General features: G+C 40.2%; 1 protein-coding gene across 1 annotated transcript; it reads left to right on the top strand.

Annotated features, from left to right (window-relative positions):
• Positions 1–13,116: 13,116 nt before the first annotated feature.
• Positions 13,117–15,220, top strand: LOC147608975 (uncharacterized). The gene has a single exon (XM_086788321.1). It carries the CDS (start codon positions 13,444–13,446, stop codon positions 14,965–14,967), a length of 1,524 nt encoding a protein of 507 aa, XP_086644447.1. The 5' UTR covers positions 13,117–13,443; the 3' UTR covers positions 14,968–15,220.
• Positions 15,221–18,756: the final 3,536 nt, after the last annotated feature.

Here is an 18,756-nt window from a genome sequence, read left to right as displayed (position 1 = left end):
GCCACTAAAATAGAACCGTTAAGAAGACATTTGGAGGAGACAAGAATGCCATACTTTTGTATACGTGTCAATTCACAATTGGACAATTTCTTAATCCTTGGATTAACAAACAGCCCTTTTCTAGCCGTTTTTGGCCCTAATGAAGAAAAGAAAAATATTTTGAAAACTAAGAAAAGAAAATATACATAACTGAAAAGATAGTGGGGGGGATAATTGAAAGTGGCCGGATAATTATTATTTTTGTATGCGTTCTCTACGTGCACTATCTCATTTGAAAAACTCAAAGTCAATAGATCTCTTCCTCTCCCTCACTTCCTCTCCCCCACTGATAGCTACTTGAGAACATGTCTACATTTTCGGCGGCGATGGCTAAATCAAAGGGCAACAGGGTGAAGACACAAAGGTAGCCCTTCTCTCTCTCTCTCTCTCTCTATGATCACTCATCAACCTGGTAATCAAGCTCCACAGATGTTAGTGGTCTTGAGCTCAATATATGAGAGATAAGGAGAGTGTGTTTGCTTGTCTAACCAATGTTTTTTGCATGCCAGAAGTCGGCACCCACCAAGTTTTCCACCCGAAGTTAGAGATCGAACCATTAAAATAATTATGTAGGACTTCAGAGGATTCTTCCAGAGTGTATGGTCTTAATATTGAGGGGGAGGATGCAAGGCATCTGACTCCCCAATGAGGTGCCACCAAAAGAATTTACTAAGAGTGTTTTCAAAGCTCCCCAAGAAAGACAAGAAGGTGATGTTGCAAATAGCAAAGCATGAGCACTACCTACCCTTGTATACATTATATAAATAGGTTTACCAAACTACACCCTCAAACTATTTTGTGGGCCTTCACTTTTCCCGAGGCTACCTCTACCAGGTGTGCACCGGCCTGTGCAGTGGGCCATATCTGCTGAGAAGGATATTAAGAAGACAAGTGTCGATGGTAATGGCACAAAAAAAATAACTCAATGGATGTGCAAGGTAGGTGTACAATCGATGTAATCTATGAGCTGTGGTGTAACACTATCTCAGGACGCATGCACTCCATTGGCACAAGGTAGCCTATATGAGGCAAAGTTGGAGGTCTTAGGTTAGGTGTAGACATTGGTGGATGACATTCTATTGAATACTGAGTGCAACAAAGAAGCTGCATTACTGGCTCTTCGTACAACGCGAAGCGAAAGTAGAGGAGGCAAAGTGCAGCTTGCATTGCATTGAAGGTGCAATTTAATACCACACCATGATGCATCCATCCATCAAATAACATGTCCCCTGATGCACAAGAACAAGCAAAGCAGCAGCTTTAAGATAAACTTTGTGTCACTAGGTAAGCTCTAGAAAAAGCAAAGGTATGTATATGTGTTTTCTACATATGAAGAAAGTACATGCCATGTTCATTTAGACCACAAGAATGAGGATGTGGAGAAATCAGGTGTGCTAGTAGAGCTTTCATGGGTGTGAAGTTAGAGAACTCTAGCACGATGATCATTCCACAACCGCCAAAGATTCTTCTGCATGAGGAACTAAGTGGATGTATGCATATACATGCATAGAAGTCTAACTCTATCACTGCTAACAAGCATACACATCTAGCACATGTCATTGCATCTCAAAGAGTGCGCTGCATCTTTTCAAAGCAGCTCAATGCTTGACAAAGTGAACTTCTTGTGCAAATCCCTACAACAATACAAACTATTCTTCCCACTGATAGTCTGCCTGCAATTCAGGTTCCCCTACTTCGTGAAGTAAACCTTCCTGCATGTCAGCTGTGAATGTACCCAAATGTTGTCAATCCTCTGCAGCATCACAGAAGCTCTGTTGGCTGCTCTCATTTTTATAGCTTGATGTTAAGGCCTGCTACATACATGAAGTTGGTTTTCAAATTGAGTTTGTTAAGCAAAGGGGGCATTCTATGCAAGTCAATTTTGGGCATCATGTGCACTCATTTTGGGCATTCTGTAGATTGTATACCATAGACAAGGAAGTTGGGCATCCTGCGCAACTGCATGTGTAGCTAGCGCTAATCCAAACCTCAACATCTTAATCAAGCTTGTTAATTGCAATTATTAAGTTTTCAAACAGAAAATTAAAAGAAACCTGGTCCTTGTCTATGGCGCTGAGGAGCATTGCGGCTGTAGACATGGCGGTTATACCCTCTACATCTGCGTTGAGTAGCTCTACATTTGCAGGGCTATAGACGTGGCAGTTGTCCTCTATGCCTCTGAGTTGAGTAGCTCTACATTCACATGGCTCTCTAAAAGGGCAGGCAATGTGGAAGCCAATGTGACCATGAGGAGGGCTGTGAAGAGTGCCCCCACGAGAGAATCTGGTCACTGGTCCTGACCGCCCCAAGTACCTTGGCCCTTTCTCAATGATGCCCCTTGAGAAACCCTCCCTGGTGATCTCCAAAGCTCTGATATGAGTTGAAGGATTGAAGATGTAATGGAGAGAGAGAGAGAGAGAGAGAGAGAGAACCATTTGTTTGGTGGGTGTTCAATCACCCTTATCTTCAGGTTATTCACTATATAATGTATGGTACATCCAACTGTACACGGGGTCCCGGCCACATGGGCCTTTAACCCCCAACACTAATCGTGTGACTCATTCTAGGATGCCAAAGAAAAAGGGTTTTGATGATAAAGGTGTTCTAAATGTTCAACTATCACCCTCCATCAGGCAAGAAGGAAGCTCTCCAAACGGGCAAGCTTGTACTAAGCTTGGAAGAGTTCTGATGATCAAGGTGAGGATTATTTATGAGTCATCTGAAAAGACCTAACTACTATCCCTAGTTCTAGCCACTTATATTTTCTTATTCTTGTAGTTGAAGAAGCTTTGCCGGAGGTGACCTTGCACCAACTAACGACGAAGAGGAAGAAGTAGAAGAGAAAGACTGATGTTCTGCTGCCGTCAAGGGGTGTGCACTCGAAAAAAAGATGTTCTGCTGCCTTGAGAAATTAGCAAACAACTGCAGCATCTGGGTTTGTAGAGGGTGAGAAAACAAAGAATTCAAAGTTAGAGATGAGAAAGCATCATGTGAGAATGAGAACGGCTAAAAGAAGCCAATGATTTAGTTGGTCGAACCTCAAAACCTAAAAGGTGCAAGTTATCCTTATAGCCATTTGTAACAGAACACTCCTCTTTTTTACTCCGATGATATATTTCAAGTTTCATTTTGCTATTATTCCTCTACATTCCTCTTTCAAGTTTCAACATAGACATGGATACAAGAAGGAAACAACCCACATATAGAATTATAAAAGAGACAACATTATAGAAGAGACAACAATATTCATAAACCGACTAGTCCACATCTACTCACTCCTCTTAGCATGTTCACATTAGGGACCACTTGTTTATACTCTATTGTGTGTTAGTCACTTTATCTTCTTTGTAGACCTCTTTTGTTGTGTGAAGAAGAAGAAGAATTTTCAGCCTCTCACCTTGTGTGTGCTCTTCTAGGGTTTGTGTGAGTGTGTGTGCTTGCAAGAGCTCAAGCTCTCTTCTCCCCTGCATCCTTTCACTAAGTGTAAATAAGCCATATGAACAAATGTGTGGCCGTCAATTGGCTACAAAATAATATAATGATGATCATAAATCCAAAATAATATAATGCTGATCATAAATCCAAAATAATAATGGCCATAAATCCATAAGCAATGACAGCCATAAATCCATAAATAATGATGCCCATAAATCCAAAATAGACAGCCATAAATCCAAAATAATAACGGCCACCATAAATCTATGACAAGAAATTGGATCTTTGGCGAGACACATCACTACTAAAATAACTATCAAACTGATCAAGTTAAATAGACTTCAATAATTCTCTTAAGAAAGATAACTATCAAACCGATCAAGTTAAATAGACTTCAATAATTCTCTTAAGAAAGATAACATAAAACAATAATTAAAAAAAATCACATGAGAGAGTATTGGATGCAATCTATCCCCCCTCCCTAGAAGTGTTGGCATACTCCCACTTCTTGGATATTTATGTCTTTTATTCACAAAAATATCCCACATGCCAAAAATAGTTGCACGCTCTTGCATGGGCTTGCCCTTTACAAAAATAGGAGTTTCTTTTACCTAAAAGCTTAAATAAATCTTTCCTATCCAAATCACTAAGAAAAATACATATAAACTCCCAACAAGGGCTAGTTCACGTGCAACCAAATTAATAGTCCACGCCCATGTATAACAAAAGTGGGAGAATCACAAAATACAAGAATATCTCGTAGTAAATACCACGGCCAAAACACTAAAATCATTGGCTATCCCACCAAAGCCAAAATACTAAAAGCAAAACCTTCCTAGTAATTGCTCATGCCAAATCACCACCATCATATCCCAACCATATCGGCTTATGAGCACAAAGCTTGTCAATCTCACCAACCTACAAGGTGTCCATTCAAACACATTATACATTAGCAACACATGCTAAAATTACACAACAACACATAAGCATTAAATCTAACACTTAGTTCCAGCCATCCCTAAATCTATATGTCCTACACATGGAATACACCCAAGTGCCATGCTACGACCATAATGGTAATTAGGAGTCCCTAATTAACCATAGAGGGACGAACGGACAAACTGTAACAAAGGCTACTACAAAACTATAATGTCGCATAAATATAATGTCACCGAAAATGTGCACACATGTGCAACCCTCATCGAGTCGCATGCACTAGCCCTACACTGATCTACTATCAAAAACACATGTCAAATAGTTTATCCAATGACTATCTACCCAACAGCACGATTTGACCAGTACCTTGTGGTAAGTCCCTAACCATGCGGCAAATAAATATCCATGATAAATGAAACACATCACAAAAATACCATTTCAATAATTTTAATAATTTTTATTTTTATAATAGCCAACCATGTGTGCGCATCCACTGAATGGCCCTCCTGATGATATTCGTGGAAGTGGGGTACGGGCATAACTGAGTGGGAACAAAAAGGTCGATGAAGTCATCTTCATCTAGGGAGGTCAAAGAAGGTAAGGACTCGGCACCAAGATTGGAGCTTGAGGGAGAGAACATGGTATGGAAGGCTCAATGAAGGAGGTGGTGTTTTGGAAGAAGAACATGGCAAGGGTGATGTGGAAGGCATAAGAGACTTTGGAGAGGATGGTAGAGAAGGTGGAGGTGGGAATCTCGTCATCGCTGAGAAAATGTTATGTTGGAGGAGGTTGAGCTGGAGGGTCCTACAGTGCAAGGAGGCCAGAGGGTGGTTGGGGAGGGATGGCAAGGTTTGGTAGGTCAACAACGACATCCATAAGGTTGTCGACCTTTCGTTCTCGAGGGCCATGAATTAGATAGGTAATAGATGCCTGCTCCTACCATGTGTAATTAGATAGGTAATATATGCCTACTCCTACCATGTGTAATTGTCTATTCAAAAGATTGCATTGCCAAGAGAATGGTAGTTGTCAACGTCTCTCTTGAGCAATTCAAGTTGTATTTGAAAAGTAACACAATATCCACACGATCTAACTGTATTGATGATCTGATGGTTGAATTTTGCTACTAAGTGGCTTCACAAATTAGATCGTTGATAAATTTTTATTTTCTTACTGCCCTTAAAAAAAAATAAAAAACTAACTCCTTCCTAATTTCTTAATATAATAGCCTTTTCTTTTGAGAAAAAAAACGCAAGTTCGCATCGTACCTCACATTCTCTAGCATTTAATTCACAACCTAAGGTTACGGAAGAAATTGAGGGCTTTGATGAATTAATAGATTGCGATCCGTAGGACGCGTATCGGCAATCTTACATGGAAGTAATGGATTCACTTTCAAGGGAGTACCCGTGGCGCGCCATAACAGACTGGGGCGCTCATGAAGGGTGAGAAGGGGGCAGGGTGGCGTGGAGAATGCAAGAAGCGACCTCATGCCGGTATTAAAAATTTGCATGATAGGGATGGGGGACAATAAGGCTGGTAAAAGATGAATCAAGGCAGGCTATCAACGACAGTTGTAAGGAAGAAAGAAGAGGGCTTGCTTGTGTGTGTGTGTGTGTGTGTGTGTAGAGAGAGAGAGAGAGAGAGAGAGGTGGTAGCTTGTGTGTGTGTATGTGTAGAGAGAGAGAGAGGTGGTTTGTGTGTGTGTGTGTGTGTGTGTGTGAGAGAGAGAGAGAGAGAGAGAGGTGGTGGTTGTGTGTGTGTGTAAAGAGAGAGGTGGTGGTTTGTGTGGGTGTGTGAGAGAGAGAGACGACGACGACAAGAGCTGCTTAACGTCGATTTATTGATCTAGAGAGAGAGAAAAAGGTGTGGTTTGTGTATGTGTGCGAGTGTGTGTGAGAGAGAGAGTGAGAGAGAAAAAGACACAGAGAGAGTGTGTATGTGTGAGAGAGAGAGAGAAAAAGAGAGGTGGTGGTGGCGGTGGTTTGTTTACATTACTTCCTCCTTCTATATCTATCCTTTTGCTATTTAGAATGCCAAAAAAGGAAAAAAAAAACCTTCTATAACTAGCCCTAAAGATAAAACAAGCTCAAATGAAGAAACCTCTTGCTTATTTTGCCTAAAATTAGTATATATTTGGGGGGTTAAAACCTGCCTAAGCTCTTTAAGAAAGGTGTATACAAAGTATACTACTACAACCCCCATTGATTTCATAAATTTCGACTAGAAGCTTCTGGGTACTTCTTATGAATTAAATTATGTGGGTAATTAGATGTTGAAAGGATTGCAATAAAAAATCAGCCCCTTTGAGTTACATCACGTCCATGCCATCTTTGCTTTCATCTGGGGCCTGGGCTCTCTGTATACACACAAGACTAGCCAACTACCTTCTGTACTACAAACTGCCCCCATGCACAACCTCTACTTGTACACTTCGACTTTTGTTACGGAGCTGTAAATTGCAAGCGACAAGGGCAAAAGGTCGCTGGATCAGTTTGAAAAAAGAGAATGTACACCGGGTGAGACTGTTTATTTTTCATTACTATTATTTAATAGCGAGAGGATTCATTACTATTGTTTAATAGCGAGAGGATTCATTAAAGAAGATGGGAGACTGTTTTTGACTAGGACTGTAGCAAAGTATAATATACATACATATACATAGATTATATATATACATATATACATAGATTACACTTTGCAGCAAAGTATAATGTGCATACATTACATATACATAGATTATATATATATATATATATATATACTGTATAATATATGTATATATATACACACCAATGCTTTAAAAAAAACAGCACTCTAATGTATTTGTACTAGCCAAAATTAAGAAAAAATGCTTGAAATTTGAAGTAGCCCTTATTTTAAGGAATGGTTTTTCATATATTTTAGTTATAAATCTAGCATATAGTAGATATTTTGAAAACAAAAATCACATAGATTTAAAATGGTTGAAATTTTTAGTAGTCCTTATTTTAAGGAATGATTTTTCATATATTTTAGTTACAAAACTGGCATTCAGAAACAGCAAGGGGATAAATTTTAAAAGTTGTCATTATTTTGATTGGTTGAAAATTATGTAAGGGCTATTGCCCTATGGTGCCATGGCTTGGGTTCAATGCCGGCCTCCCCTTCCACATACGTAAATGGCATGTGGTATGTCCCTTTCCTCACTAAAAATAAATAAATAAAAATATCCTCACAATATAAAAAAAATTTAAAAATTTACACATTGGAATAAAATCATTTGAGCTTTTTTTTGATAAATTGTAATCAATATGTTATGCAAAAAAATCTCAGGATCTTCTCAAGCTGACCTTTCGTGCGTCATGTGTGTGACGGGGCCACCTTGTCGCTACTGTTTGTGGGCGCTTGTCTCACAATGGACTTTGAATAGACTTCTTATATGGACAGGTGGCGTGAGCTTATAATATTACACAAAGGTGGGACCCTTGCTAATCTACCAATCAATCCCTCCTAAACTTTCGGGGATGTCCAGTCAGCGATGTGGACCATATCTGCAAGTTTGGAAGTTATCCGGATTTACCCTTCACATAAGGGGGACATAAAATTTAACCCTTCAAAGCCTGCATTTGATATAATCAAAGATTAAAGAAATCTTGACTCATACTTTACCCTTCCAATGAAAAAATAGGGTCACCTTTCAAATCCGAGGCCTCCATATCGGTAAATCCAGTCTACACACTGATGTTCTACAACCAGTCTCTACACAGTTGTGGAACATCATAGCATATTGATGACTCTTGCCCAATAACTAAATCAATCATTCATGACATACATACATTATATATATATATATATATATATATAAAGATATAGATATAGATGTGTGTACTTTCTCCTTTCAAGCCAAGATCAAAAAAGAAAGAATACATATATATAGATATAGATATAGACATAGATATAGATATAAATATAAAGAAAGAAAGAAAAGCAAGAGAGAGAGAGAGAGAGAGAGAGAGAGAGAGATGTATATATATATGTGTGTGTGTGTGTGTGTGTGTGTGAGATAAGTTCGTTTTTTTAATCGTATCCCTAAGGAAGTGAAGGGAGGGTTTGAGTTTCCAACTTAGTACCTTCTCAACAGAGCATGAAGACTCTTTTGCTATGCTAACTATCACGCCCCTATCCTCCCAAATATTTGCCAATTTTATTCGCTCGGAGAATGCTCCAAGTGAACAAATAAATCCCCTAAGTGATGAGTGACTAGTGAATCGATCATTGTTTGTTGGCGACTATTCACATCCACACACTCACTACAATATGTCTATGCTTCTATGAGCCATAATTGCACACTAAAGTACTCTAGATGCAATACATGCACCTAAATGACCACACATTTACACAGAAACTAGTCTAAGGTCACCTCAATGACCAATTAGTTTCTAAGCTCCTTGGGTGTGAAACGTGCACAACGAACATGCGAACACACTCAATCCTTCCCTTAATATACAACATGAGACAAATGCTTTAAGTCAAGACGTAGTTAGTAGAGAAACTATTTCTCACTTCCGCAACACAAGACAAATGCTTCAAGTGACTTGATAGCCAATGAAACATCTCTCGCCTACCCAAATGTTTCAAGAACTTTCTCAAATATTTGTTGTTTTTTTTATTGGCTAGAGGTCATTCAATTATCCAAGTTCATGAGCACTCAAGCTTTGGAGTACCACTCTCCAAATATTTGGCGATTTCACTTGGCTATAAATTAGGAGACATTCTTAAAGGGACCCAAGTGGCCACTATGTCAGAATTGACTCCAACTCTGTTACTGAAAGATTTGGAGTGGATGAAACACAGAAATGAGTTAGGGCCTATAAAAAGAAGAAGGTGCATGGATGAACTGAACATCTCCGAGTAATAAATGTTTTTTTAAAAAAGTGTCTCCATAATGCAAGAGGAGAAATTGATGAGCATTAATAAGAATTCAAAAGGTTGTTGCATTTTCAAATGTTTTGAATTTTATGAGGCAAATACTTTTTATTATTTTAAAAAAGCAATTATGGAGACAAGAAATGGTACAAATCGTTGGTGATCTATAGGGTAGTCTCAACTTATGGAGGAGAGGGGACAAATTATATATACACATATACATATACATATACATATACATATACATATACATACATATATATATATATATATATATAGAGGTCGTGAAAAGTCCTAAAGGAACAATGAGTCGCCGTCTAAGGTCGTAAAAGGGTCCTATAGAAACAATTGTGTCGCCGTCGAGGTTTTGATAAGCAGCAACGTCATAGACTGCAGCTGCAGAAGCCAGCTGCCACGAAAAAGTTGGATAGAGAGAGATTGTGTCAGCCCAGGGCTCGAAATAGACTTTTTCTACTCATGGACTGTAGAGAGTAGCCTCTATCTCTCCGAAACCCTAATTTTTCTTCCCCCACAACAGAAAGACCACCATAGATTTTAACACGTGTAGATTTTTCCACCACTTTTATTGGTTGATTTTTTTTTTCACAGAAGCCAAATCCATGACCTCTTGGTCATGGGTTGAGATGAGCCCCTCAAGCAAGTGCTTGTTGATTGTTAGTGGATTTGGCTATCCTATAGGGGCTAACATAAGAACAGGACTAGCACATGACAAAGTGAAAAAAATAGCAAATAGAAATAGAATAACCCACCTTGGCAAACCTACTCTACAAGTAGCTCTTGCATGTAACAAAAAGGGGGGAAGGGGGGAAGTAGCACATACCTCGATCTTTAACTAGCCCCTGTACCCTAGCCTTGCTTAAAAAGAAAAAGAGAGCAAAGGTAAAATTGCTTAATTAGCAACTAAATGTGGAAATTTATAACTAACCTCCCTTAAAAAATCATCAAACTTTTAAACTTTTGGTTTCAAAATTTGAGGCTACTTTCAAAGATAATTAGAAGGTGGAGCTACATTAAATGATCTGAGTATTTTTTGAGCACTTGAGAGAGTTTAAGGAGAGTGAACGAGAGAAAATGGCAGAAACACTATTAGAAAGAGAGGAAGAGCTTAGACTAGAATTGTATGTACTTGAGAGAGTTTAGAGAGAGTGAACTAGAGAAAGAGAGAGAAAGAATGTTAGAAAGAGAGATAAAGAGCATAGACTAGAAGTGTACCCTACAAGGACTAGAAGTGTAGGTAGAGACACCCCTACAAGGACATGTTCACATGTCAAGACTGAATGGGATCCCAATGGGCAATCGGTGTTCACATCTAAGGCTTGAAAATCATTGGCCTAGTCATTCTTTATGTATGCGCTACTTTTATATTTGTTCTTCGAATTTCAACATTTTTTGCATCAAATTTGAAGATGTAAAACCCTTTAATCCTCTTCCATTCTTAAGTAAACAAAAAAAAACTCCTGAATATTGGAGGCATCAAATTTGAAGATGTAAAACCCTTTAATCCTCTTCCATTCTTAAGTAAACAAAAAAAAACTCCTAAATATTGGATACCCTTGATTTCCGATGGCATGAATAGGCCCTAGGAGAGGGAAGCCCTAAATGTAAGTAGACCCTATAAAATAGAGAAATTTGGTTTTAGAGAGAGAAAGCATATGTATATAGAGAGAGACTACTAAAAGACAAAGCATGTAATCGTGTTTTAACAAGAGATAACTATGAGAAATAAAGCATTTCAAGAGAGATTACATAGAGAGTGTGTATGTAAAGGAAGTTCTATAAGAGAGAGAGAGAGAGAGAGAGAGAGAGAGAGAGAGAGAGAGGTAAAGAGTGTATGTAGAGGGAGATTAATTTGATCAAGACACATACAAGAGAGAGAGAGAGAGAGAGAGAGAGAGAGAGAGAGAGAGAGATATATATATATATATATATATATATATATAGAGAGAGAGAGAGAGAGAGAGAGAGAGCATGTGTATGGTGAGTTTAGGGAGAGGGAGCATGTGTACGACGAGTTTAGGGACAGGGAGAGAGCGTGTGTGGTTATGAAAAGAAAGACATATCATAGAGAGAGAGGTGTCCACATGTAGAGAGCGGCTACTATTAGAGAAAGAGAGAGCAAGAGAAAGAAAGAACTAAAATTGTACCAATAGTTTAAATGACCTATGAGACCCAAGGCATAAAGATAAAGACCATAATGGTCTATGCCAAATTTGCAACCCAAAACAATAAACTAAGCTAAAGAGATAAGAAAAATCCTTCGGGATCATCATCTATTATGCCAGTAGTAGACATGATAGCTAAATTAGATGGTAGGTGATCTATTGCTAGTGAGGTTTTGTCAGTAGTTGTTATCAGATTTGGGAAGAATTTGTTTTGGCTTGAGAAAATTCTACCTGAGAGCTTTTCCATAGAAAAAAGTGCTTCTTATGGAAGAGGTGAAGGAAAGATTGCAAGAGGCTACCTTATCAAGGCAATGATCAACACTAAGATCGAGGAAAACAATCGGAGGGAGTCATTTGCCCTCAAGGTCAGAGTGGGAAGGTTACCAAAAGGATGGAAGCAATGTGGGCTTGATATGTAGGGTAGATTGGTTTCATCATTGCAAACAATCCATTGGAAGGGGCCAGAAGGATGGAAGCAATGAGGGCTCGATGTGGAGGATAGATTGGTTTCATCATTACAAACAATCGCTTGGAAGGGGTCAAGAGTAACAATACATGAATTATGCAATCTACCATATGTAAAAATAGTGGGCATCCTTAAGCAAGTCAAAGGATTAGAAAAGGGCACCAAAGTCAAAGAATTAGAAGGGCACCAAAGTATGGATTCCGGATGGAATGGATAGAGAGAGAGAGTAGAGTGCTTAAATTATTTAGAGAGAGAGTATTAAGACAGAGAAGGCAGAGAGTTTCGTACAAATGACTTTGCCATAAGGACAATCTCAACAAATTCCTTTCCGTGGGATAATTGCAAAAGCGAAAGAAGCAACTGGTAACACAACAGAAAGGAAGACTGGCCGAGTATCTAAAGCTTTTTTCACAGAGAAAATAAACAGGTATAAGAACCATAATCTAGTTACCATGAGTAATTTTGAGCAACAACATCGCCTTCATTGCAATCTAAATCAATCCGCAAGTGTCCTAGTCCTTCATGCTGTTGGGTCAGTGCTCAGTAGGGCTGCATGCTGCCACCAGCATTTTTGCAGTTGCAAGTCCATTAATCAATTATTAGCTAATGCATTAGGTAAGGGGGGGTCAGCTGGTGGCCGTGGTGGGGAGTGTGTGTTTCAGCTCTGTCATCTAGCTGGGGCTCGGCTGGTTTTACTACAGTGATTTCCCGGCCCCTCTCGTAGCAAACAAAACAAAGGATTTTCGCATGTAAAGTGGGGTCAATCAACCCCACCTACCTCCACACACACACGCGCACACACACACGCACACACACACACACACACAAACATACACACCGACGCAAAGAAGATCGTCGGGGACGAAAACCCTCTTGCTACTCATCAGGAAGCGAGAAGACAAAGCGCTATAGTGGAGGGTCACCCATCAGAATCAACAGCACGCCTTCCACAGAAACCACTTAGCTTAGCTTAGCTCAGCTCCTATAATTATTTTATCGTATTAGTCTGGTGATTATACTGCTGCAAAACTCTTGGCTGGTGCCAGTTGATCATCTATCAGTTAGAGACAATTATTTTGCGCGTATACCTCCCTGTGTGCGTGTTTACAATTATCCAATATAGCTTACGCTCATCTTAATAAATACCCTTATGCAGCTCACCACAATTGCATTAATCTTCATCACATGCAGCATCTGATCAATTGCAACATTATTATGCTTAGGTCTTGTGCAATATATTTATTAAGCATAGATTTTGTGCCCATCAGTTGGATCACATGATCAATTGCCAGCAATAGTAATGTTGAGCTAAGCTTAGGGTTGTGCAATCAAGGATCAGGATTAATCTTAAATATGTCGCTATACTTTTCTAATTATGTAGATGGCAGCAAAGCAGCATATATTACCACCACGCGCACGAGTGCTAAGCTTACACACAATCCCTTTCGCCCAATACAAATAGTGTTCTAAAGGCCGATGCTATATTATTTCTATCCATTCCACATGCAGCAGTACGTGTTGAATCTGGTCCCTCCCCCTCGGCCGCCTCCTATGGTGCACGCAAATTCGCCACTCTTTCTAACTGATCTCCTTTCTTACCCTACCAATCCCCCTTCTAACTCTACCAGCTCTCGCTGCTCCCCTACTTCCTTTCACCTAATTTCTTCTAATTTTTCATCACATAATGATCCAAACTTGCTTCTAATCTCTAGCGCTGCAGGAGGTAATGAGCCCTCGCCTTCTGGCTCTTATCATATACGCCCAGTTTCTGATGATTACCATAGCTCTCTTCGCTCTTCCTCTCTTCAGTCCATAGCTGCAGCCTCGAATTTTTCTATTGGAGCAAGTGAACTACACAGAAACAAACGCAAAATTGAAGGTTTTGAAGGTCTGTCATTGCCACAAGAGACAGCCCAACAGTTAGATGCAGCTCCTTCACCACCACCACCATCACCATCACAGCAGCAACCACAGGTGTGTGGATCTTCTCAAGGAGATCATGGAGCCAGTAGAGCAGATTACAATGCGAAGAAGAAAAGAAAGAAAGTTGATGTGGGCGGCCAAGAGCTCACAATTGCGCCTGACAGGAGACACCCAGTGTACAAAGGCGTGAGGCAGCGGAGCTGGGGCAAGTGGGTTTCAGAGATAAGGGAGCCCAAGAAGAAGACGAGGATATGGCTGGGGTCTTTCTCTACGCCGGAGATGGCAGCAAGGGCCTATGACGTGGGAGCTGTGAATTTGAAACCGGACACTGCATCTCTCAATTTCCCTGATATTGCACACACTTTGCCCCGGCCCCTCACCCTCTCTCCTCGAGATATCCAAACGGCTGCTGCAGCTGCCGCCGCCGCTTTCGCCACTGCCTCTACCCCTTCACGCAGCCGCCCTTTAATCAGCATGATCAGGAGCCCCCCCTTGATTAAAAAAGAGTCTAATTGCAGCTCCTCAGAGGACGACACAAGCTGCAAAGGTGATGAATCCTCGGATGATGTCAACTCGTCTGATCCTGATCAATCAACCGGAAAACCTTGTATTAGCACAACGAGGTTCAATATCCCTTTTGAATCTCAGCAGCTAATTAAGGAGGAAATCAAGCTTACTGCAGATGTGAAAATGGAGCCTGATGTTGGTGTGGACGAAGGTCGTAAGAGGACAGAAGTCTCTACTGCTGCATGCCCAGAGGATAAAGTCGATGCGGATAGCAGTTTGACTAATCGCAACTTGATTGGTAAGGTGGATTCTAATTCATCATTATTTTCTGCTAATGATGAGGCGCTTCAAGGTGGAGAAGCTACTTGTGTGCGCAATGAAGCACAAGAAGCTGATAAAGGTAAAATTGACACCATTGCAGATGAGTATTTTCGCATGATCACACCAGGTTTGCTCACAGATATGGCCAATGCTATGCTTCTACCACCGCCCCAGCTCACACAAAATGCAGCAAATCAGTATGATGACAGCGAGCTGGAATGGAACATTTCCCTTTGGGATGAGCCATAGATAAACTAGCTTTTTCCATTAGAATACACTTATCCACAACGTTCAGAACTTTGCCCAAAGCCTTATTAATTCAACGTTTGATGTATGGATGGAGATGGATTAGGTAATCCTATCAGCGTTTGTAAATTAACGCCTAATTAGTCTATGGAGATGGGTAACTATGGCCCATTTACGTTTGTGTATCAAACGCCTTAGCGCGTCAGGAATCATGTTCGAATTATGAATATAGATAATGAGCAAGGAGCATTGAGAATTATAGGTTACCATGTTGCTGCATTTAAAATTAAGTACATGAAAGCATGGTAAGTGGACTGTCGAGGGTGCTGTATTTTATCAGGACTCCTAAGTACATTAAATTAGTTGCAGCTCACATTGCGAGGTATGCTACTTACTACACATATGCATGTTAACGGTTAAACCGCAGTCCCTGATCCTTAATAAGGTTACGTAAATGTGTACTAATTAAGGTTAGGGTTTAATAGTTTGCGTGGGCGGCGTTGATTTGTGTTTTGGTGAATTGCAAATGGCTACGTTTGGTGATACAGGATGAAGATGAAGTGACATGTGGTTGACCTTTAATACACGCCACAGATAGCTCGATAGTCGGTGCATTGGAACTCAAATCTGAGAGGGGAGTGTATGAGAAGGACTATCGGAAAGAAGTCCATGCATGTTGGTAATAAAGAAGGGCTAGAGCTCAGAGCCTCGACTGGACTCTGGGTCATCCGCGAGACGAAGATATTGAGCAGACGCCTGCGACGCACAAAAGCCGGCTGCGAGTCCGTAGACACCATGACCTTCTTCTTTACTATCCATTGCACAGAGCTCAGAACAACGAAATAGTTTAAAGCAGAAGCAGCTTCTGCAACTGCATCTGCACTTGCACGGCCTCTGTATACACTCAGTGACTCATGTAAATATGCTACATGCTTCGTGTAAATATGTTACTACAGTCTACAGTCTACACACATGCAGTACACCCATACCTCAGACCCACATCTCTCCACGCCCTAGTTAATTAAACTTCACTACCTGATTAACCCATGTCCCACTAATTAGTTTGCTATCCCTCCCTTCAAAACATTTTCTCCACTAAAAGCGTGTACAAAATTCCCTCTACTCAGAGTGCAGAGTGCTTATACATTGCACATGTACCCACTTAACACATCTTCTGTCCCAAGATGAGAGAAAACTAGCACAAGCATGTGCTTTCACATGTATAGTCAAAGTGATAACTTTCTTGATCTTTGGAGGAAGAAAAGATCATAGAGGATATTCTTAGAGGTGGGAAAACCTCACTCCTCCTAACCATCTTCCAAGAAGATCTTTTTTTTGGGGGGGGGGTGGGGTTGACCTAAAAATATGTAAGTATACTACATGAGTTCTTCAAGAGGGGCATATTAATTCAAAAAAAATTACAAACTTACATTTACATTAGGGTTTTTTAAAGCAATTTTGGGATAAAAATCGTAAGTTTATGAAGAAAAAGGGGTCATTTTATTCACAAAAGTATGTAAGTGTAAGGGGCTTTTTAAATACTCCTTGAACGCACATAATACATAGGATTTCTTCATAGTGAACCCCTCGAGCTCTTTTTTCTACCTCTTAAAGTAAGAAAGTACTTTAGATGCTCCAAAAAAACTTTTAGCCATGCCCTAAGTAATGATTTAATAATGTTGCCTCTCCTCCCTCCCTTCAATAAACCTTTTAACCATGCCCAAAGAAACCGTTTAATAATGTTGCCTTGGATGGCCAATTGTGATGCTGTTGTTCTCTTGCTTCCATGCTGTTGTGATGTTGTTGTTCTCTTGTTCTCTTGCTTCCATGCTCTTCACTACAAGAAATAGGGGGATATAGCTCGGGGGGTTCACTATATGTAAATCCTCTATATCACATGTGTTCAAGGCCTACTGAAAAAACCCCTTATCTCAGCAGCTAATTAAGGAGGAAATCAAGCTTACTGCAGATGTGAAAATGGAGCCTGATGTTGGTGTGGACGAAGGTCGTAAGAGGACAAGAGTGTGTACTGCTGCATGCCCAGAGGATAAAGTCGATGCGGATAGCAGTTTGATTAATCGCAACTTGATTGGTAAGGTGGATTCTAATTCATCATTATTTTCTGCTAATGATGAGGCGCTTCAAGGTGGAGAAGCTCCTCGTGTGCGCAATGAAGCACAAGAAGCTGATGAAGGTAAAATTGACACCATTGCAGATGAGTATTTTCGCATGACCACACCAGGTTTGCTCACAGATATGGCCAATGCTATGCTTCTACCACCGCCCCAGATCACACAAAATGCAGCAAATCAGTATGATGACAGCGAGCTGGAATGGAACATTTCCCTTTGGGATGAGCCATAGATAAACCCTAGCTTTTTCCATTAGAATACACAACGTTCAGAACTTTGCCCAAAGCCTTATTAATTCAACGTTTGATATATGGATGGAGATGGATTAGGTAATCCTATTAGCGTTTGTAAATTAACGCCTAATTAGTCTATGGAGATGGGTAACTATGGCCCATTTACGTTTGTGTATCAAACGCCTTAGCGCGTCAGGAATCATGTTCGAATTATGAATATAGATAATGAGCAAGGAGCATTGAGAATTATTGGTTACCATGTTGCTGCATTTAAAATTAAGTACATGAAAGCATGGTAAGTGGACTGTCGAGGGTGCTGTATTTTATCAGGACTCCTAAGTACATTACATTAGTTGGAGCTCACATTGCAAGGTATGCTACTTACTACACATATGCATGTTAACGGTTAAACCGCAGTCCCTGATCCTTAATAAGGTTACGTAAATGTATACTAATTAAGGTTAGGGTTTAATAGTTTGCGTGGGCGGCGTTGATTTGTGTTTTGGTGAATTGCAAATGGCTACGTTTGGTGATACAGGATGAAGATGAAGTGACATGTGGTTGACCTTTAATACACGCCACAGATAGCTCGATAGTCGGTGCATTGGAACTCAAATCTGAGAGGGGAGGGTATGAGAAGGACTATCGGAAAGAAGTCCATGCATGTTGGTAATAAAGAAGGGCTAGAGCTCAGAGCCTCGACTGGACTCTGGGTCATCCGCGAGACGAAGATATTGAGCAGACGCCTGCGACGCACAAAAGCCGGCTGCGAGTCCGTAGACACCATGACCTTCTTCTTTACTATCCATTGCACAGAGCTCAGAACAACGAAATAGTTTAAAGCAGAAGCAGCTTCTGCAACTGCACTTGCACGGCCTCTGTATACACTCAGTGATTCATGTAAATATGCTACATGCTTCGTGTAAATATGCTACATGCTTCGTGTAAATATGCTACTACAGTCTACAGTCTACACACATGCAGTACACCCATACCTCAGACCCACCTCTCTCCACGCCCTAGTTAATTAAACTTCACTACCTGATTAACCCATGTCCCACTAATTAGTTTTCTATCTCTCCCTTCAAAACATTTTCTCCACTAAAAGCGTGTACAAAATTCCCTCTACTCAGAGTGCAGAGTGCTTACACAGTGCACATGTACCCTCTTAACACGTCTTCTGTCCCAAGATGAGAGAAAACTAGCACAAGCATGTGCTTTCACATGTATAGTCAAAGTGATAACTTTCTTGATCTTTGAAGGAACAAAAGATCATAGAGGATATTCTTAGAGGTGGGAAAACCTCACTCCTCCTAACCATCTTCCAAGAAGATCTTTTTTTTTTTGGGGGGTTCATGTAAAAATATGTAAGTATACCACATGAGTTCATCAAGAGGGGCATATTAATTTAAAAAAGTTCCAAACTT

Source organism: Cibotium barometz, chromosome 52 (assembly GCF_041138505.1).
Source record: "Cibotium barometz isolate CiBa-2024 chromosome 52, ASM4113850v1, whole genome shotgun sequence".
NCBI lineage: Eukaryota > Viridiplantae > Streptophyta > Polypodiopsida > Cyatheales > Cibotiaceae > Cibotium > Cibotium barometz.
The sequence above is the reverse complement of the archived record's forward strand: the minus strand, read 5'-3'. Positions and strand labels throughout refer to the sequence as shown.